The sequence below is a fragment of the Hibiscus syriacus genome, unplaced genomic scaffold (assembly GCF_006381635.1).
Source record: "Hibiscus syriacus cultivar Baekdansim isolate YM2019G1 unplaced genomic scaffold, ASM638163v2 tig00111213_pilon, whole genome shotgun sequence".
NCBI classification, from domain to species: domain Eukaryota; kingdom Viridiplantae; phylum Streptophyta; class Magnoliopsida; order Malvales; family Malvaceae; genus Hibiscus; species Hibiscus syriacus.
Genome location: NW_024063022.1, coordinates 2,709,621 through 2,730,660, shown reverse-complemented (window position 1 = coordinate 2,730,660; position 21,040 = coordinate 2,709,621). Strand labels below are relative to the sequence as shown.

Here is a 21,040-nt window from a genome sequence, read left to right as displayed (position 1 = left end):
CACCATGCTCCAACCCAAACCGACGCTGGCCGACAAGCACCGACGCTTTTCTCCATCGCCGACCAAACTCTCGCCACCGTTCTCCACCACCGGCTAACCTAGACCCATTCGAACCGAAAAGAAAAGAAAAAAACTATGAAGCGGAGCTCACCTTAACGACGAGTGGTAGCGACAAAAACCCGAGGGTAAAAAACCTCCTTTTCCAACTCTTTTCTTCAAGATATTCAGATTAATGCTTTGATTCTTCTCCTTGATGATTGTATGTGCTTGTTGTGATTTCTTTGTTCTTGCTTTAGTGATGGAAGCCTGTTAACCTATAATGATTATAGCCTGATTAGTGTTTATTATACTAACAAACAACCTTGATTTGTTAATAATCCCACTTAAAGTTTGTTATAATCGTTTCTTCCAACAATCTTCATTCTTGAAGTTCTAGAAGCTTCCTTCTTGCTTTAACATTTTTTTTTGATTTTTTATTATTTTTTCGGTTTGAAATGACGAAAACCAGAGCATGAAGGAAATCGAAGTGCGGCGAAGGTGCAAAGGCGATGCAGCGGTGACTCGAAGGAGAAGATGACCGAACCGGCGCGTGTGACTCACGCGCCAGCGAGCTCTCCCCGGTCGACGGTGATGTTGGCGATGCCTTGATCCTTTGGAGAAGATAACATCTTGTCCATTGGATCTATTTTTTGATCCAATGGCTTAGATTGCTTTGTGCTTCTTAGCCATTGATTGATGACGTGGCCTTATGTGAGCCAATGGATCAAATTTCCATCCAAGGGTCTTCATTTACTTGTGTTAGTTTCACTTGGATTGAAGCATCCATAACTTTGGATCAAGGCTCATCAAGGGTGGAGATGGATTTGTGCACATTGCCTTGGATAGGAGACATCAATACCGAAAAAACCACACCAACATTGTTTTGACTTTTCAAAGCAAATTCCCCCTCCCCGAATCAACCCCAAAACTGACGACACATGTAGAAAATAATGAGGGTTTTTTATTTTTATTTTATTATTTAATTATTATTTAATGCATATATTGTAGCAAAAAAAGTGGGCACACAAATGTAATGGACCTATCTATTAATGCAAATGAACTTATTTTTTGGGATTTGTTATTATTTAAAAGAAATAAATGGACTATACTAATATGAACTCACCTATTTACGCAACTATATAGTATACTAATTATGCAATGAAATTATATAATATGAAATATATAGTATACTAATTATTTAACTATCTAATATAATATGCACTATTATTTATAACATGCAACTATATGATATGTACTATCACATGCAATTATTATTTAATATGCAATCGCCTAACTAAAATTATATACTATACGATATATGATATGTGATTATCTAATATGCATACTATACTCTATATACACACTATATTATAATATGAAATGTGTCACCACCCGGATAAAATGGGTGATGACACAACTGTACTTGAAACGCTTCAATTCAATGTCGAAAATTCAAGAAACATTTATTTTAGTAAAGATAGCACATGTAGAAATTCCTATACGATATTAATATGAGATTTTGTAAATATTACAAATTTTTAATATTTTTATTGATTATTTGTAATATAATTTAATATAGTGGTTTGCATTATAATTTAAGAGTAGATTTATTATTTTGTTAGGAATTAGAATCAAATATTATCTTTAGTTATTATTATTTTATTCATTAATTACTTAGGACTTTGGAACTCCTCTCCTATATAAAGGAGGCTTCATTCACCATTGTAAATCAGATTTCTTTGGATTAATAATACAACGTTGAGTACATTTTTGCAAGTGTTGATTGCCTTATGCCTTCGAATCATTCTTCATTCTTAAGTTATTCAAGTTCTTTGTGAGGGAGATCTTTACACTCCGATTTGCCTTTTCATTGCGATTAGGATGGCTAGTTAGCGCGGATTATCAAGTTTGCCTAGTCAATTGCAACTAGGAGGGTTCGTAGGATAATTATCTATCAAACATCGTCGTCGTCGTCAAATCACCATTATCGCTCATCACCACCAAAACCTTAATTTTGCCTAAGTATCCCTATCTTTATTCATTCATTGTGTTTTTTATTTTCTTTATCTTTTGTTTATTATCATTATTTTAATCTTAATCAACAATTTTGTTATTTTATCAATGACGAGTGACCAAAATAAAATCAAAATGTAATGTTAAATATGATTTTTGAAAAAAGATAATAGTTAGATGATCAAAATAGAACAAAAAATGATAGTTGGATACTGTAGTTTACCCTAAATGAAATCATGAATTTAGGCACATGTTATAATTGCATGCAAAACTCGATCAATATTAAGTTTTCAGATAACATCACAATTAAAAGTAAATTATGAATTGCTAGTTTCAATATCTTGTGAATTAGACGATTATATGTCATCTAACAATTGCATTTCATATGCAATAGGAACTGGTACATTATACAGTATATGTAAACATCTCGTGGACAAATCCTGGGCAACTTCAAGCCTTCAACACCGACTACAAGTTGCTGAAACTAAAAACCTCGCTCTGCGATGAAATCGGTAACTTTTCAGGCCGTGAAAGTTTGTTAAAACTAGAAAAGAAACTAATGTTGTCTCATACGCTAGCCGCTTGGTGCTGAGAATGGCAACCTCTTACTGCAACTGAAGATGCCAAACAGCTGGTAATCCTTTGATCGAAACCGCTAATAGAATATGTTGCCTCTAGCAATCTTTTTGATGAAAGTAAGGATCTTGACCTGTTCATTCTTCGATTCCGAAAGAAAGGTAAAACGAATCATGTTTCAGAAAATTTTCAACATGATCCAACCTGGAGCTTTGCTAAATGCGTTTGATGGCGTCCTAAATAAAATGCTGTAACAATCCAAACTAAACTAACCTGGAGAAACAAAAAAAAATGATGGAAAACATTAGTCAGCTTGATTAGGGATACGCTTACGGAGAAAGTAAATAAATGTATAAATACATATGATCGGCGGATGGATTTCTGAAGACATACAGGGAGTGCATACAGAGAAACTGTTGATATCCGTCCATTGAGAGCGCTGAAAAGTAGCTTGTATATGCCAGCTGCCGTAGCATCCCCGAGTCGCTGGACAATTACATCTATGCATATCTGCAGCATTAGGTGTTCAGGCAAACCATATTTAAGTGCTTTCAGAATTTCATAGACTATTTCACTTCATAACATGCAAGAGGCGTGTTTTTTTAGGGCAATTCCAGTCCCGGAAAGACGTCTGTTAAGCCAAGTTTTTAAAATACGCATTATTTCTACATAGACTCAAAGACTACTTGGGTCTAAAGTTTTCCGCTGCGATATAAAACATCGGAATTCCCCACAAGAAAGTAGCAGAAACATAAAGAGCAAAATAATAAAATTTACTTACTTTAGCTTTGTATTTCTCATCCTCAGAAACAACCGTAAATAGTAGTTCTCTTCCGGGCTTGGTTACAACATAATTGACCACCTGCATAGTAAAAAAAGAAACGGTCATTTGTACTTCGTTGCTATGTTACTCGGACTCGAATACGAGTTTCGGATGATATATGACTGACTCGGATATGTTTCATTTTTTCTATATTTTTTCATATATTTAGAGGGCACTGGGAGGGTCATATCCCCGTACCCGTGACTGGAAATATGTTGGACACAAGCGATGAACGAAACTAAGAGAAGAAGTTTTATTCTTCTTTTTGTTCTATTTTCCAAGAATCGTACATTTTACAGGAAAGTAGACAGCAAAGAATAGTAAATAATTCCTAAAACTCTGGAACTAAGATTTAGAGAATATCTAGTCTAAATTTACTCCTAGAATTAAGGAATAATTTTATTCCTTAATATACAGAATTCCAACACTCCCCTCAAGCTGGCGTGTAGATGTTGATCAAACCCAGCTTGCCACTAAGATCTTCAAACAGACTTTTATTGAAACTTTTAGTTAACAAGTTTGCAACTTCTTGTTTAATGGGTAAGTAGGTTATGCACACTTCTCCTGAGTCGACTTTTTCTTTGATTCGGTACGAACGTAATATGCAGAATTATGTGCCATATTGATTGTTGCCTGGTTTCCAAAGTACATCTTCATTAGTCTGTCATACGATACTTGGAGTTCCCTCATTCCCTCGCATATACCATGCGACAAAGCTCGACACTTAGCCTCGGCACTACTACGAGCTACGACAGACTGCTTTTTACTTCTCCATGTCACAAGGTTACCCTATACATAGTTACAGTAACCACTCATAGAACGTTTGTCTCTCACTGAACCAGCCCAATCTGAATCAGCATAAACTTCCACGTATCCATTTCCTATTTTCTTGAAGTTTAGACCTTTACCCGGAATACCTTAACACTCGGTAGGAAGCTTCTAAGTGCTTCTCCCTTGGTGCATGCATATACTGACTGATGACACTTACCACGAAAGCAATATCGGGTCGTGTGTGAGATAGATATATGACTTTTCTCACAAGTTGTTGATATCTCCCCTAGTCTACTTCTTCTCCATCCTCATTAGAGCCTAATTTCAAATTGAACTCTACTGGGGTCTTGGTAGGTTTGCAACCGAGCATGACAGTTTCAGTTAGTAAATCAACGACATATTTTCGTTGAGAAATTGAAATATTTGTCTGTTTCCTTGCTATTTCCATTCCAAGGAAGTATTTGAGGTTTCCCAAGTCCTTAAGCTCAAATTTTGTGCTAAGGAACTTTTTCACACTAATTTCACTGGGATAATTCCATGAAAGTATGATATCGTCAACATAAACAATAAGAATTGCACATGTTCCCGAGTGCTTGTAAAGCAAAGTATGATCTGCTTGTCCTTGAGTGTAATTTATGTTAGTTATGGCTTTAGCAAATCGATTGAATCATGCCTTGAGGACTATTTCAGCCCGTATAAAGACTTAATTTGCACACTCAACCCTTCTCCTCTTCAAACCCTAGTGGAAAATCCATAAATACCTCCTCATTTAATTTGCCATTAAGGAAGGCCTTCTTCACGTCTAATTGAGTCAATTGCCAATCTAGGTTAACAAGGGAAATGAGCAATCATATCGTATTAAGTTTTGCAACGTGTGCGAATGTCTCGTCGTTGTTAAGATCATATGTTTGGGTGAAACCTTTGGCCACGAGTCGAGTTTTGTCCCGATCTATACTGCCATCGGGTCTGAATTTTATGGTAAAAATCCATTTACAAACTATTGTTTTTTTTTTCCTTCGGGAAGATTCGAAGCTTCCCATGTTCCATTTTCTTTTAGTGCCTTTATTTCTTCCAAGATAGCATGTTTCCATTCTGTTGATTCAAGGACTTCTTTCACATTTCTTGGTGTTTACATGATCAACATTAGTCATAAAAGTTTTATATGCCTTTGATAAATTCCCATAAGATACAAACCGAGAAATAGGGTGTTGGGTACATGTCCTTGTGCCGTTATGAACTGTAATAGGGAGATCGAGAGATGCTTCGGGCACAGAACAGTCATCGGGTTTGGATGAGATTGGCACTGTTGTTTTGTCAACTTTAGAAGAATGTTTGTGCCAAGAATAAACAAGGAGTCCGGGAGCTTCTTGTTGTTGTTTGGAGCTCAAAACGATGTTTTAAGATTGTTGGTTAGTGGTTAGGATAGTGTTTTGAGGCTACTATTCAGTGGCCAGGACAATTTCACGAGGCTATTGTTCGGTGGTCAAGACAGTGTTTTGAGGCTACTGTATTTTGATGGGAAGGGCAGGCTGGGCAACAGTATCAAGGATCATGATAATATCACGGTTATTAGGAATTGGTGTGATTGGAATAGATGGACTATGATCAGGAGGTATTATGAGCAGAGTATTAAGATTCTCATCTTCATTGAGAGTCTCCCCTTGAAGATGGGTTGTTGAATAATAAGGTTCAAATTAAAAAAAAGTGACATCGCGAGAGACAAACATGCGATGCAAGGTAGGAGAATAGTACTTGTACCCTTTTTGTGTGGGTGAATATCCTATGAAGACACATATATGAGCCCGAGGATCCAGCTTAGACTGTTTAGGTTGGTAATTATGAACAAAGGCCTTGCACCCAAAGATTTTTGCTGACAATATAGGAACACGGAATAGTGGAAAAGCTTTTTGTAGGGCATTGAGAGGTATTTGAAAGTTGAGGACCTTGGAAGGTATTCGGTTTATTAGGTAGCAAGCAGTGAGTACCGCCTCCCCACAAATATTTTGAGATGTTCAATGTGAACATTAGGGATAGAGTAACGGCTAGTAGGTGTCGTTTTTTCCTTTATGAAATTTCATTTTTTTGTGGTGTGTCGGGACATGAGCTTTGATGCATAATTCCTTGATCATAAAGGTATTGACTCAAAACAAAGTTGAAGTATTCTCTTCCATTGTCGGTGCAGAGCGTGAGTATAGTGGAGTTAAATTGGGTACAGATCATGGAATGAATATTCTGCAATATTGTTAGTGTTTCGGATTTTTCTTTGAGGAGATAGACCCAACAAAATCTAGTATGGTCATCAATGAAGGGGATAAACCATCTAGCTCCCGTGACATTTTTAATTCAACTAGCCCCCCAAAGGTAACTATGAATCAAGGAGGTTGAGATTAGATATATGATTTTAAAGGGTATGGTATACGGGTATGTTTAGATAATTGACAAGTTTCACATTTAAAGGAATTGGAATTTTTGTTGCCAAATAACTGAAGAAACAATTTCTTCAAATAAAGGAAGTTTGGGTGCCTTAATCTACGGTGCCAAAACAATATGGTTTCCTCATTCGAAGAAGAAAGAGTTGATCCTACTTGCAAGTCTCCTTGTTTATTCACTTCATTGTGATTATCACATATGTAGAGTCCATCGTCAACCTTAGCAGTGCCAATCATCCTCCCCGATTTCTGTTCTTGTATAACACAACCAAGCGCAAAAAATTCAGTAAGGACATTCTTATCCTCCCTGAGCTTACTAATTGAAAGCAGGTTACAGGATAAATTAGGGACATGTATAACTTTATCAAGCGAAAATTTCTGGGTGAGATGAATAGCCCCAATTCCAGCAATTGGAGAGTACGAGCCATCTACTATTTGGATATGCGATTGGTTGTGACAAAAGGCATATGTGTGAAACAGGGATGAGTTACCTGTCATATGATCGAAGGCGTCCGAATCTAGAATCTAGGACTAATTACTGGATTCAGAGGTAAGTATTAAGGGCAGTACATTGAACGGCCAATGATCTATGTGTTGTTGGTGTACCAAGCATCTTATGGAGAGTTTCGAGTAGAGATTTGGTTAGACGAACGTCTAGGACAGTTTCCCTGGAGGCTGATGAAGTATTAGAGGAAAGCAGTACCTTGTTATCTTTCTGATTTTTTGTTGTCCCGGGATAGCCATGAAGTTTGAAGCACTTATCCTTTGTGTGATCGGTGCGATTGCATTAGCTACACCATAAACGATATCCTGACCGGTTAGGAGTTTTCTGAGTCACATGTGAAGTCTCATATTTGAAAGAAGTTTATGTATCGTCTGCCATGGGAGAAAGACAAGACAAGAGGGGAAAAATGAGCAGGATAGAGTAAGGCCTACCACTCTGATACTATGAACAAAACTAAGAGAAGAAGTTTTATTCTTCTTTTCGTTCTATTTTCCAAGAATCAATAGTGTACAATTTATAAGAAAGTAGACAGCAAAGGATAGTCAATAATTCCTAAAAATCTGAAACTAAGATTTAGAAATGTCTAGTCTAAGTTAACTCCTAGAATTAAGGAATATTTTTATTCCTTAATATACAGAATTCCAACAAGCGACTTCACGAAAAATGAAGACTTGGAGCAAGATAGCTTTACAGCCAGGTAAGAAAATTTCTAGTATTCGTCTCACTAACCTATCAAAGTTTTCCTCGAGAATTATAAATAAATAAAACGCAATCTGAAATATAATATAACAATTATGGTAGCAAAGACGAACAATGTTGGCAAACCTTTCTTAGGGTCTCAGAAATGGCAACTACTATCCAAGTTGGCCATAAGGCAACAGCAAGCAGGTTAGAGAAGGCAACAAATGGGGTGCAACATAGAGCTATAGTAACCCCAGCAACAGTAAGAATGCGTCCCTGTAATAAGTGAAGACACAATGACGGTAAAAGTTGGGATCATAATCAGATGACATGGAATGTCTAGAGATGATCTCCCCATAGGACAATAGATAGCCTCAAGTCTCGAGGACACCAAATAAACACCAAGAAAAATACTTCATATTCTTTGTTGTTATGAGTAGATATTAGTTCAACACAAGCTGTAAAACTCGTATTAAACATAGCATACCGTTAAGGTTAGTTGTCCAGTGAGGATAAAAACAGCAATAAAGCTATTTATCTGGCCAAGCAATCTTCTTCTGCCAACTGAACTTGCAACTGTCATGGCAATTACATTCACTTTCTGCAGAGTTACAAAATTGTATGAATTAGGAAAGAATCATATCATCAGTCAACGCCACATTTGCTCCATCAACCAAGCCTTAACAGTAGCAATCAGATCATTCGACAATTTGCGTCTTACTGTAAAATAAAAATCCACTCGCATTCTCACCAACATGTTACTGAACACATAACACTAAACAAGAAAGCCGCGACTTGAGAAATTAAACACAACTTTTTTTAATCATAAACTTTGGTGCAAGAACCAAAAAGAAAAACAAAAGCAAAAAGCTGACTAAAATTTTCAAGCCTCGGATACAAAACTTCCTCTGATTTCAAGCGCTAACCTAGTTAAGACTAGCATTAAATAGTGAAACATGGTCAACGTGGACAAGGTGGACAAGTACCTTAGAATCTTAGAGATTTACATGATCCATTGAAAAAGAGCCCCAGCATATGCATGCCAAAGCTTAGCAACAGTATTTAGCATGCATGGTAGGCAAATTCAAGCTACGTGTGTGCATCAAGATGGCATTTTTACCTGAAAATAGAAGAAAGAGGAGACAACTGCACTCAACCAGAGGAATAATGACACATGCAACAAATAGGTTGATGTGAATATGAGCTGCAATCCATCTAAGATAGCCCAAAGCTGAGGCTTCACAGGAGAGGTAGTTTGTTTAGGGGAAGAAACTTTGAGAGTCGATGTGGTGTTCTTGTCATCATCTTCTTTTGGTTGATCCAAGTCAGCTCTTCTAAAAGAAAACACCATACGATGTTCAATCCTCAAAATTCATGTATGCAGGTGCTCAAGAAACTTGCAAGGTAAAGTAGAATTCTTTTAGCAATAGTATACAGATGGGGTGAAGTCAATGAAGTTCGCCACTTTATACTGTTGAGCTTCTTTTAACATCTAACATGACACCCATCAACCAGACAACAGCTAGGCCATAAAATTGAATGAAAAGACATGTCAAGTTAAGACGTTATTAACCAACCTATCTCTCATTAAATTTATGTGAATAACCCTAGATGTCTTCAAAAATGCTGAATGTGTAGGCAGAATATAACAATATTTGTACACCCACAAAGAAAGGGTAAACTACACGTTTAGTACCCCAATTATCACTTTTGTTCCGTTTTGGTCACCAAACTATTTTTTGTTTCAAAATCATACCTAACGTTACACTATGGTTTCATTTTGGTCACTATGCTGGCGTGTCACCATAAGGTAATGTCATGTCATCATTGAAATTTTTTTATAAAAGCCACGTCAGTAGTTCTGTTCATTTTTTAACGGCGGGTGACCAAAACGTAACATTAGGTATAATTTTGAAACAAAAAATAGTTGGGTGACCAAAACGGAACAAAAGTGATAGTTGGGGTACTAAACGTGTAGTTTACCTAAACACACACACACGCATGCAAACATGGCAATTTAGCTAACCTTATAGGAGTTAACTCTTCAGGGATGTAACCTATATCCTTGTTGATCCCTTTCGATGACTGTGCCGCTAGTTCCATTAAAACAGCAGCAAATAGGAGAAGAACTGCAATTAAACAGAACAAAGTAAAATAAAAGACACGGACGGAGGGGGGGTTTGCTGGTAAAAGAACCGACGTTGACAATCAGACATTCAAATAATCAACTGGGCATACATACATGACCCCAGCCAAGCCATTCCAGTGGCAAACAAAGACCCAAAGAGCTGGCCAAGCGTAGCACCAGCACCAATGAAACCAAATAATCTTGAACCTGACTGAATGCAAACCGGAATTTGAGCACAAGCAAGATATCATAATCTTCATAGGAAAAACAGTGAAAGCATCAATACCTCGCTATCCATGACATCAATTATTCTAGCCCAAGTTGAAGATATTGTAATAAGATTAAGCAGGGCAACCTTCCATTCACACACAGAAAAAAAAAGGAAAGTTTCCCTTATTAAAAATTAAAATGCTAGAAAATGGTTGGTTGGGAAAACTAATGACAAATAGAACAAGCGTTCTCATACCCAGAGGAACAATCCAATTCTAACTAAAACATAAAACCAACCATGGTTTCTCCAACTTCTAGAATCAATGGAACTGTCTTGATCAATACCGATTTTGGGTTCGGTGGAAAGCCCGAGTGAATTCTACAAACAGTTTGCACCACATGTTAGTACAAAACAATATGAAGAACCTATTTTCTGATGACAAACAAGGATCCAACATGAGAATAACACAAACATATGGGCCTTTTGAATTACCTTTGAATAGAATTGTGAAGACTCCATTGATGAAGTATGCCATAGAATGAAGAACACAACAAGTGATATACTAAAAAACCTGTGTATAAAAATCAAAGCCTGGAATTTCAAGAAGCACAGATAAGAGGTCAATAAATAACAAAACATGAAGAATATTACTGGTAAGAAACAGTTATGGACCTTATGGATTTCTTTTCAGCAATACAACAGGATACAATTAAACCATACACTAAAGGGGGATCAAAAATTCCATTATTATCTGGTTCAAAGCTAACGGGCATATATTAACACACAAGAAAGCCTTTTACTCATCACATGTGTGGTGGTATTCTCTCAAGTAAGTTAAAAGATCTCATCTTCAAGTCCATTTTTGCAAGTGATCATAGAAAGTAACCTTCCAATGTTTAAGTCAAATAATTGGCAGTTAAAAGTTAAATTAGCGGAGTTTTGCAAGTGCCACATTATCAACTATAATTACAACAAAGAGAGCTAAACTTTCCAATTGATTTCTCCCAAGACCCCTCTCCCAGAACCATGCCTAGATCACCAACAGTATCAACTCCAATAACAAAAGAGAGAGACTTTGTAATTCATCCATCCAGGAACTCCACTCTACCCGAACCATAAATCGGTAATAACTCATAAACCAAGTAGAAACAATCAGCAACTCAGTCATACTTAGTTCTTCAAAACTATCATTAGATTTTATATGCCAACCCACTTTTACTTTTCACTCTCCAAAGGAAACAAGTAGCAAATTCAACAACAAAATAGCCAAACTTTACACTTCATCCCAAATCAAAAGACTGAACGTTTTCAATATTCCAGTAAGACTCTAAAATCCAAGAACAAAAACGATGCTGAAAATGGATTATGAAGTGAACTGAAACTTACCCCGACTTTGGAAAGATTAGGCAAAGAAAATATGAGAGTAGAAACAGGAGCAGCTATCAAAGTCAACAGTAAAGACCCAACAAACAATCCAGGTAAATTAGATAATCCCAATGAAATTGCCCCTTCATCCCTCAATGGCAGCACCACAAAATAAGCACTCAAAATCTGGGAAAACAAAAAATCAATTCAAAAAATATGATTTTTCACTTAAAATTAAACTGAATTATGGGATGGAATTATAATATGGCTTACAAAGAAGAAACATGAGGAAGAATGGATCAAAGCAGAGATCTCATGAGGGTGCGCTGTGACGAATACGGAGATGAACGATTCTAAATGCCGACGACTGATTAATTCTATCATTTTTTTTTTACTTTTAGTGGTTCTTTTATTTTGGTTGGGTTATTAAGTTGAAAGGGAGAAGAGGTGAATCAGATTGCTATGAAACATGATTTCAACATCAAACAAGATGCAAAAACAGAGGATCCCAAAGCTGGGACCATTTTTCATTTTTAGGGTAAACTACACAGTTAGCGCCCCCAACTATTACTTTTATTCTGTTTTAGTTACTCAACTATTGTTTGTTTCAAAAGCAAACCTAACATTACGTTTTGATTTCATTTTGGTTACTTGCCGTTAAAAATTAACGGTGATGTTGACGTATCACCATAAGATAATATCACATCATCATTCAAATTTTTTAAAAAACTATCACGTCATCAGTTCTATTATTTTTTTAACGACAGATGATCAAAATGAAACTAAAATGTAATGTTAAGTTGATTTTGAAAAACTTAATAGTTTGGTGACAAAACGAAACAAAAATGATAATTAGAAGGTTTAAATATACAAAAAGTGTCCAATCTATGTCCGTTTTTCTAGTTTAGTGCCAAATGTGTTTTTTATTCCAGTTTGGTGCCTAACGTTTTATTTTGTTACTTAAAATGGGTTTAGCCGTGACGGGCAGTTAAGTTTGATCGTTAACCTGTTAAAAATGCCAGCTGGCATACTTTTTTAGGGTAAAATATATAAATAATCCTCAAACTTTTAGGGCGTTACATTTTGGTCACTTCGAAAATTAAACATAAAGTAATTGGAGCTTACCCCAACGGTAGGGAATGATATTAGTTGGGTTTTGGTCGGAACAAAGCGGGGAATCAAGTGGAGGTGGTGGTGAGGCAAACAGAGCACGAGATCGGCATGAAAATCGCAAAAACAACGGCGATGGTTTAGTGTTTTTCGACGAAACTTTAAGTCATTCTCCGCGGCGAAAGATGACGATTTACGGTGCGAGGGTGGTCGAGTTTTGGTCGTCGGCGGACGATGTTCACGTTGGTGGCGACGGTGCGACCTACGGACGCCTACGGTGGGTGAAATTGTGAAGAATATCAATGGTAGGTTTTTTGGTTTTCGACGGAGCTTTAAAGGGTCACCCACGACGATCGGCGGTGGTTTACGGTGAATAACCAAAGGGTTTTTGATCGAGGGACAGTGGGGAACATTTTGGTGGTGGACGACTGCAGAAGAAGAAGAAGAAGAAGAATGAGGAGTTTAACGAGGTGACCAAAATGCAAAGCCCTAAAAGTTTGGAGACTATTTATATATTTTACCCTAAAAAATATGTTAGCTGGAATTTTTAAAGGGTTAACGGCCAAACTTAACTGCCCGTCACGGCTAGATCCATTTTATGTAACGAAATGAAACCTTAGACAACAAACTGAAACAAAAAAATTATTATGCACTAAACTAGAAAAAATTGCATTGGTTAGCTTTTTCAATTATATGAACTAAAACTTTGAACCTTGGGCAGCAGGGAAATCTAGGAATGTGCCCTCTTGCCTAAAGTCAAATACGAGCCTGCGTATTACATAATCATTTCACTTTGAATGTTATGGTTCAAAAGATCTGCTTGGGCCTGTTACGCTTTACGTGAAGATGTGTGAGCAACAAAGCTAAACTAGGCCTAAATTATCGTAAGTTATTTATTTTTTCAAAAATATTAAGTAAGTTTTTAAACTTTTGAAATAAAAATCAAATTGATCCTCAAACTCGATAAAAAATCAGTTTAATCCATTTGCTTCATCACCAACTATGGTGGACTAATACATTAACACAATATACCACCACATCAGCACTATAAAGTTTTACATTAGTATCATAGCAATTAATAAAGAAAACCGTTAGTAAAATGATCGCATTAATTTTTTTTTTAAAAAAAATTAACAGTCACAATAAGTATAAAAATAGTTCGAGAATTACATTAGTTTTTTAGAAAAATTTAAGGGACTTAGATAAAATTAAACCTAATTTTAAACATACCTACACTCACGGCTTATAAAATCTTAAATTAAGATTCAATTTGTAATTAATAGTCTATTTAAATTAAACAATCAATGATAAGTGATAAAAGAATTGTTGTTATTCATTAAGAGTTTGAGTTTGAGATCCATAAATATTAGGGGTATGAACGTTTAACATCAAATGATTAAGAGTTGTATTTAAACAAATAGCACTCTGTAATTACCCAAATCAATAAAAAAAATTAAACAATGAAAATGACTAATATGAGATGCATTAAACATCAATGTGTATTAATGTTAAGAACATTAGATTAAAACTAAAATTGGTATGATTTAAGGTTTGTAATTTGGTCTTTCCAATTCAAAATGTGGGTGTAAAAAGGTAATTTTTCATTACAAATCTTCTTGATTGCCTTTCTACTACTTTCAGTTCCTGCGTTTCATCAACTGCCATTTCAATTGCCTCACATCTGACTGTTTCAATGGCTTCAACATGAACATCTTAGCCCCTTCATCCAAGCATCTGTTTATTTTTTTTCAGGAAAAAAACTTTAAAACATTACTGTCGTAACCTGTTTTTGTCCGGGCACGAAATATTATACTTGGCGGGAAAATTGAAGTGAGTAAATGGTTTTGAAAATAATTTAGGAGTCGCCATCGGCCTTTTGGGTCAGGTAGGTCGAATACCTAAAAATTATTTTTTAAAGAGTTTTTAAAAAAAAACATCAATTAAAAAATGAACTGATCTGCGTTTATAACCAAAAATTCGTTCTTTTTAATAATAAAAAGGGATTCGTGGTCGGTTACGTTTAGGGAAGGATTAGCACCCCTACAACGCCCAAAATTGGTACTTTTTTTTATTATAAATTGTCTCTATTATTAAAAATTAAAAATTAAAAATATATTTAATTTATAATCCTATTATTTCAAAATTATATAGAATATATTTATTTATTAAAAATATCAGAAAATGACTTCTAGGTGCCTTAAGACAGCTCTTTTCTTTGATATTAATAAAATTAAATTTAAATAAATAATAATTTTTAATAATTTTTAATTTTAAAATACCAGAATAGGACATCCAGTTATATTAAGACTGTCATTTTCTTCGATATTGAAAAATATTAAAATAATTTATTGAAAATATAAATTATTATTTATTATATATATTTATGACTATATAATAAAAATATTTAAATAAAGCAATAAAAATATAATTAGAACGATATATTTAAAAGCAGTAAAATAAATGAACACATTTAAAAATAGTGACTAAATTATATTAAAATTAAAAATCTAATTCATAATTAATCAAAATTATAGGGATTAAACATACTATTTTTTTTAATTAATTTAGTGACTAAAATAAAACTTATCTAAAATTCGAATATCAGATTAAAATAAATTAAAAATATAAACTCGGGATTAAAATATTAATTATTAAAGCTATAGGACTAAATCTGTTATTTACCCTAAATATATTATTTTAATATAAAGGACTAAAATAAATAAAATTAAAATTTAGAGATCAAATTAAAAGGATTATAAATTTGATTTAGTGACTAAAATGTAAAGTTTACAAATTCGAAGGACTGCGGAAAGGATTTAACTATTATTAATTACACGAATAGCCCTCCCCAAAACGGCGTCGTTTGGGAAGGGCTATTTAATGCCCAAACCCGGCTGGCCCGAAGGGCCAGCTTCATTTCTCTATTTTTCCTCTCTCTCTCTTCTCTGAGAGAGAGAATTTTTCTCTCGCTTCTCTCTAAAATAGAGAGAAGCCAGACGGCCGGCAGCCGTCCGCCAGTGTTCTTCCGCCGCCAGCCATCGCCGTCGGCCACCGAGCGGTGGCCGGAAAATTTTTTTTTTTACTAAAACATAGATCGGACCGTCCTAATGACGGTTCCGATGGCTTTTTCTTTTAAACGGCTCCCGATCGGAGTAAATCTAAGAAATATGCCTTCGGTTTTTCGAAGGTTTTGGTGAGGTCCGGTGGTCGGGGCTTCCTCGGTAAGCTTCTCTTATTTCTTCTTCTTTTTTTTTTCTTTTCTGTTTCTTTGTTGCTGAGGTCGTTGGTAGTTTTTTAGTATTTTGTTTCTCTGTTTTTCTCTCCGTCTCCGTGTTCTCCCTGTTCGCAGATGGGGTGATGGCTTTATAGCCATCACCGGTGTGGCCATCGGACCGGTCTGAAGGGTGAAACGTTCGGTGAGTCACCAAAGCTATGCTGGTGACTCACCATAGAGGCGACGTGGACGGTCGGGGTTGTGGCAGCAAAGCTTCTGGAGGCTTCTTCGGGGTGGCTTCGTGGCATTGGTGGAGTGTAGGCAGCGGACGTGTGGCCTTCTGGAACCAACGGCGGTGGCTGAGGACTTCTGAGGCGGCTGGAAACCATTGAGGCGGCGGCGCATGGGGCTAGGGTTAGAAAACCCTAACTGAAACCCTAAATGTTTAGGGTTTCAGTTTGGTTTGGGCCGGTTGACTGGGCTTGTAATTTTTTATTATTATTTATATATATATATATATATATATATATTTAATAATAATAATAATAATAATAATAATAATATTTATAATAATAATAATAATATTTATAGTAATAATAATAATAAATAAATCAAAATGGGTAAAAAAATTAGTATCTTCAATTACTACCAGATTTCGAATCCGACTCTTCGAACAAGACGATATTGCACTTGTCATTGAATCGAATGAGCGGAAACTTACTGACTGATGCGAGTCGGGATGTTCTCGGACGACATGATCACGACAGGAACTTCCTTGAGAACCGATGATTCCTGGTTTTAACATGAAATGGTGAGAATTAAATCATGAGAAAGAAAAAGCTACATAAAAACTTTATTAATTTGAAGGAATTTAACAGCGGTCTATTATTAGAATAACAACAGTTGTTTAACACTAACAGTATTATTCGAGATCGCTATTGTATGATCGCTATACTTATAATAGTAGTAATAACATTCATTATATTCATAACAGCCATAAATATAAGGCAACAAAAAAACGCAGCGTCAAAAATGCAATTTAAATCCCGGCTAATTAGTACTTAATGAGTAATGAAATTTTATATTTTACCTTGATTTTCTTGAGCAGTTCATAGCCTGTCATTCCAGGCATGCAGTAATCTGTTATGATTAGGTTCACCTTAGAAACCTGTAAACATAAAAACCAGACATTAAACACCATATTCATGAGTTTTCGACTTTACGTTTCGTGTTTCGAGTTCGAGTTTTCTTATTAAATTTCGAAACCATTGAAGAAAAGAAAAGGAATTTTATGTTATTTACAGTGCTTTCCAGTGTATCATTTCCCAGTCCCAGATAATCCAAAGCCCTCAGTGCATTTTCAGCTGTAGTCACTGAAAGAAAATATTTGATTAAAACAATCCCTTCCCCTAAATGAAAATTGATTGAAAAATGGTCAGAAAATGAAGAATTCTTTAAAACAAAATGTACCTTTGCAGGAGGAGTTCTTGAGTAATTTCTCCACCAGCTTTCTATCAATGAGGTTATCATCCACAGCTAAAACATGGGGTTCATCTCCAAGCTCCACCACCACGACGTCCTCGGAGGAGTCACCGCCACAGCCGCCGCCCATGTTGAGTATGATGAAAAAGAAGCCTATAGTTGTACCCCACAACTTAACAAGAACTAACATAAATGACTAAAAGAAAGCAAGCGGTAAGTAATGAGAGATTACATTTATAGAAGAAACAGGGTGTTTGGAGGGAGAGAAAATGGGAAATTTTCTCTTCTCAAGCAAACTTTTGGGGGGGGGGGGAACAAAAACAAAATCACAAAGCAGAGATCACAAATATTTGATGATTTTTTTCGGATTAATCTTTGATTTGATTTAAGAGGGAGATAAGAAATAATTGATATAAAAAAATTTAAGAGGAGGGGTTTTGGCTGGCTATATCCAATCTGAAGTAACAGAATCTGCCATGGAAGACAGAGAATTAGAGAAATATCTTTTTTTTTGGGTAAACTACACATTTAGCACCTAAACTATTGCTTTTGTTACGTCTTGTTCCCAAACTTTATTTATTTTCAAAATTATACCTAACGTTTAGTTTAGGTTTTATTTTAGTATCTTACCGTTAAAAATTTAATAGTGATATTGACGTGACACCATTGAAAAAATAAAAAAGTTCAATCAATAGTTCTGTTATTTTTTTAATGGAGAGGTTCTACAATGAAACTTAAATTAAATATTAGATATGATTTGAAAAATAAAATTTAAATACTAAAAAATAAATAAAAAATTAAGTACTATACATATAGTTTAACTTTTTTGAGGACAGAATCGTTTTCTGAGTTGTAATGTTGGTTGTATGGATCTTGATCCGAAACAAAAAAAAATCCGTACATATTTTGTTTTCCATTACTTTGATTATTTGGATAATCTATTAGAGATTCTTTTGGAGGTTTCCCTTGATGCAGAGAATTTCCTAGTTGAACTTTCCTCTACTGTTTCATCGATAGTAGTAGTAATGAAAATGATATGAATCCCACATTTTGATTTTAAAATTATTTCTTTCCGTCTTGTCATGCTTGACCATCTTTTTGTCCACAATTGCAAAATAGGCTCGTTATCTTTGGCCCAATCCACTCCCGTTATTGGCATAGGGTTGCAACCATAGTTTTAAATATGAAAAAATAACCTCAGTGACTAAAAATCTCATATAATATATGATTTTAATCAACTTTTTCCGAATTTGCCAAAATGACCAACAAAATCGCAATGCGATCGCTAATTCGCAACGCGATCTCCATTATCGCAAATCAGTTTCCAGATTCGCAACGCGATTATTACTATCGCAATGCGATTTTCCAATTTCGCGTTGCGATTTTCCCAATTCGCAATGCGAATAAGTAAATCGCAATGGGAATTTGGAAAATCGCAATGCGATACTGACTATCGCAACGCGATAATACAAAATCGCAACGCGATACTGACTTTCGCAATGCGACACTTACTTTCGCAACGCGATACTGACTTTCGCAACGAGATAATATATAATCGCAATGCGATTTTCAAAGCGCCATTAGTATCGCAAAGCATATTTTATTTTCAAATTCCAAACACGAATATTAATATATTGGAACACTGAACCGTCCACAGTATATCCTGTAATCGCAACTCATAACCTAAAACCTAAAATCACAACTCAGTCCCATCTCCATCTCTCACTCTCTCACCCATCTCCGACGAAATCCGTCCCCATCTCCGGCGAAATCCGTCTATCTCCATCTCTTAGAGCCACCCTCACAATCAGAAATGGAAAATCAACCAAATCAACCACCGATGGTTAGTTTTTTTAATTATTATCTTTTTGAAATTTTTGCATTATTATTAGGTTTTCATATTGAAATTGATGATAAGTTTACTGGTAATTTCAATAATATATTAACTATTTCACTTAGATTGCTTATTAAATCAACCGAGAATCGCAACGCGAAATGAAAATCGCAACGACAAAATTGCAACGCGATTTTATTCTCTCGTTGCGATAGTCAAATTCGCGTTGCGATTGTCATTTTCGTGTTGCGATTTTCATTTTCAGAAACTATTATTCTTCTACAAATTGAAACTTGAATGAATTGCATTACTTCAACCAAAAAACAAAGACAAATAAGAAATTCACAGTGTTGCAAATTTAAGTTTGAAGAATAAACTACTACTCTTTATGTTTATTATTGTTTTTGGTATATTTTCACAGTGTAGTTTTTGGTATATCTAACTTAGTATGTTTATTGTTTTTGTAGAACTTTTATTCGGCTCAATTGACCTTAAGAAATAAAGTCAGCCTGTCCAAAACAATTGCGTCGAAGCTTTCACCTGCACAAAGAAAAATGTTTGAGGATACTTGCTTCGGGCCATGGCTGAAAGTACAACATCCCGGTGGAGATGCGATGTTGACACACCTGTTTCTTCAAACCATGACTAGGGATCTACTAGATACTATACAACGTCGTGATGAAGAGATATGGTTTGATTTTCCACCGGCGTATACGTGTTTTGGGCGGGAGGAGTTTTGCTTAATCACCGGTCTACGCTTCGGACACGATGATGTAGGTCGGTACACTAGACACATTACCCGCCCATCATGGTTATCCTGGGTTTTTCCTGAGCTGGAGAGGTCGAATCTACACGTGGAAGACCTGACGAGATTATTGAATAAGAAAGATGGTTTTACTCGGATGGATGACGTCGATGTTGTCTGAGTATGCCTTATAATACTTTTGCATGCCGACTTTTTAGGCAGAGAGGCCAGACAACCTATTCCGAATGATCTAATCAAATTGGTAGAAGACCTAAATGCGTGGAACCTGTTTCCGTGGGGCTCGTATTTATGGAAAGCTACATGGAATAAGTTATCGTATGCTTTTGATGATCGAAAAAGTTTGCATGGCGATGGTTCCAAATACACTTTGACAGGCTTTATTTGGGCCTTTAAGGTAAGAATTTTTATATAATGTTTCCAAAATTATAAGTAATTATTTAACAATTACTAATGTTTGTAATTATATTGTTTGTAGATTTGGATATTTGAGGCCTTTCCCTCCATGAAGACATATGCAATAAAAACTTCAAATGATATTCCCAGGGCTATTTCTTGGAAGAGGAAACGGACCTTGCAATTGGAAGATTTACTACGGTATACGACAATAAATAATGTAAGTTAACATAAATACTACCATATGTTTATAAACAAGTTATTACTAGTACATGTTTAACTTTGTTTGAGCTTTTATATTGTTAGGAGGCTAACACTCCATTACAGAGGCTGACATCCACGGAAGCTAAGCTTGCCACTGATTGGTGGCAAGCTAGTAAGCATTTTTTTGATGGCACGGATGATGAGCAGCCTCCACTTCAGGAGCCATCACCTCACCCAGAGCTATCACCTCACCCAGAGCCATCACCTGATCGACCCGACTATACACCTCCACAACGACAGCCATCACCTATTCTGTCACATCATCGAGCCTCTTCTCCACCATCACCGCAAGATAGGCGACCGGCAAAGATGCCACGACGTTTATCTCCCTGTTCTCCACCTCCACGAGATGAGTTAGGGGAGTTACGTGATGAGGTCAATGCTTGAGGAGGTCGGTACTTTACGCAAAGACGATGGTGCATGGCGTGTTGAGGTG

General features: G+C 35.8%; 2 protein-coding genes across 4 annotated transcripts; both read right to left on the bottom strand.

The window, feature by feature from the left end:
- Positions 1-2,379: 2,379 nt before the first annotated feature.
- Positions 2,380-12,016, bottom strand: LOC120156076. Of its 2 annotated transcripts, none has more exons than XM_039167486.1 (13): positions 11,815-12,016; positions 11,563-11,727; positions 10,669-10,767; positions 10,432-10,554; positions 10,252-10,320; positions 10,080-10,176; positions 9,864-9,966; positions 8,958-9,171; positions 8,325-8,438; positions 7,982-8,113; positions 3,410-3,490; positions 3,022-3,138; positions 2,380-2,901 (listed from the first exon to the last, which is right to left on the bottom strand). In XM_039167486.1, the coding sequence occupies exons 1-13, from the start codon at positions 11,923-11,925 to the stop codon at positions 2,818-2,820; spliced, it is 1,509 nt and encodes a 502-aa protein (XP_039023417.1). In that variant the 5' UTR covers positions 11,926-12,016; the 3' UTR covers positions 2,380-2,817. The 2 variants fall into 2 exon arrangements, with proteins under 2 accessions (XP_039023417.1, XP_039023419.1); XM_039167488.1 differs by having other exon boundaries at positions 8,958-9,168.
- Positions 12,017-14,209: 2,193 nt separating this feature from the next.
- Positions 14,210-17,591, bottom strand: LOC120156077 (two-component response regulator ARR17-like). Of its 2 annotated transcripts, none has more exons than XM_039167489.1 (5): positions 17,336-17,591; positions 17,168-17,238; positions 16,956-17,033; positions 16,587-16,657; positions 14,210-14,385 (listed from the first exon to the last, which is right to left on the bottom strand). In XM_039167489.1, the coding sequence occupies exons 1-5, from the start codon at positions 17,535-17,537 to the stop codon at positions 14,289-14,291; spliced, it is 519 nt and encodes a 172-aa protein (XP_039023420.1). In that variant the 5' UTR covers positions 17,538-17,591; the 3' UTR covers positions 14,210-14,288. The 2 variants fall into 2 exon arrangements, with proteins under 2 accessions (XP_039023420.1, XP_039023421.1); XM_039167490.1 differs by having other exon boundaries at positions 14,224-14,385; positions 16,591-16,657; positions 17,336-17,590.
- Positions 17,592-21,040: the final 3,449 nt, after the last annotated feature.

Coding starts and splice junctions, on each gene's coding strand:
- LOC120156076 (XM_039167486.1), bottom strand. CDS start 11,925: ATGATAGAATTAATCAGTCGTCGGCATTTAGAATCGTTCATCTCCGTA. Junction 10,555..10,668: donor CTTCACAATTCTATTCAAAG/GTAATTCAAAAG, acceptor AACTGTTTGTAG/AATTCACTCGGGCTTTCCAC. Junction 9,172..9,863: donor GAAGAGTTAACTCCTATAAG/GTTAGCTAAATT, acceptor GTTTTCTTTTAG/AAGAGCTGACTTGGATCAAC.
- LOC120156077 (XM_039167489.1), bottom strand. CDS start 17,537: ATGTTAGTTCTTGTTAAGTTGTGGGGTACAACTATAGGCTTCTTTTTC. Junction 17,239..17,335: donor CAAGAACTCCTCCTGCAAAG/GTACATTTTGTT, acceptor ATTTTCTTTCAG/TGACTACAGCTGAAAATGCA. Junction 17,034..17,167: donor ATGATACACTGGAAAGCACT/GTAAATAACATA, acceptor TTATGTTTACAG/GTTTCTAAGGTGAACCTAAT.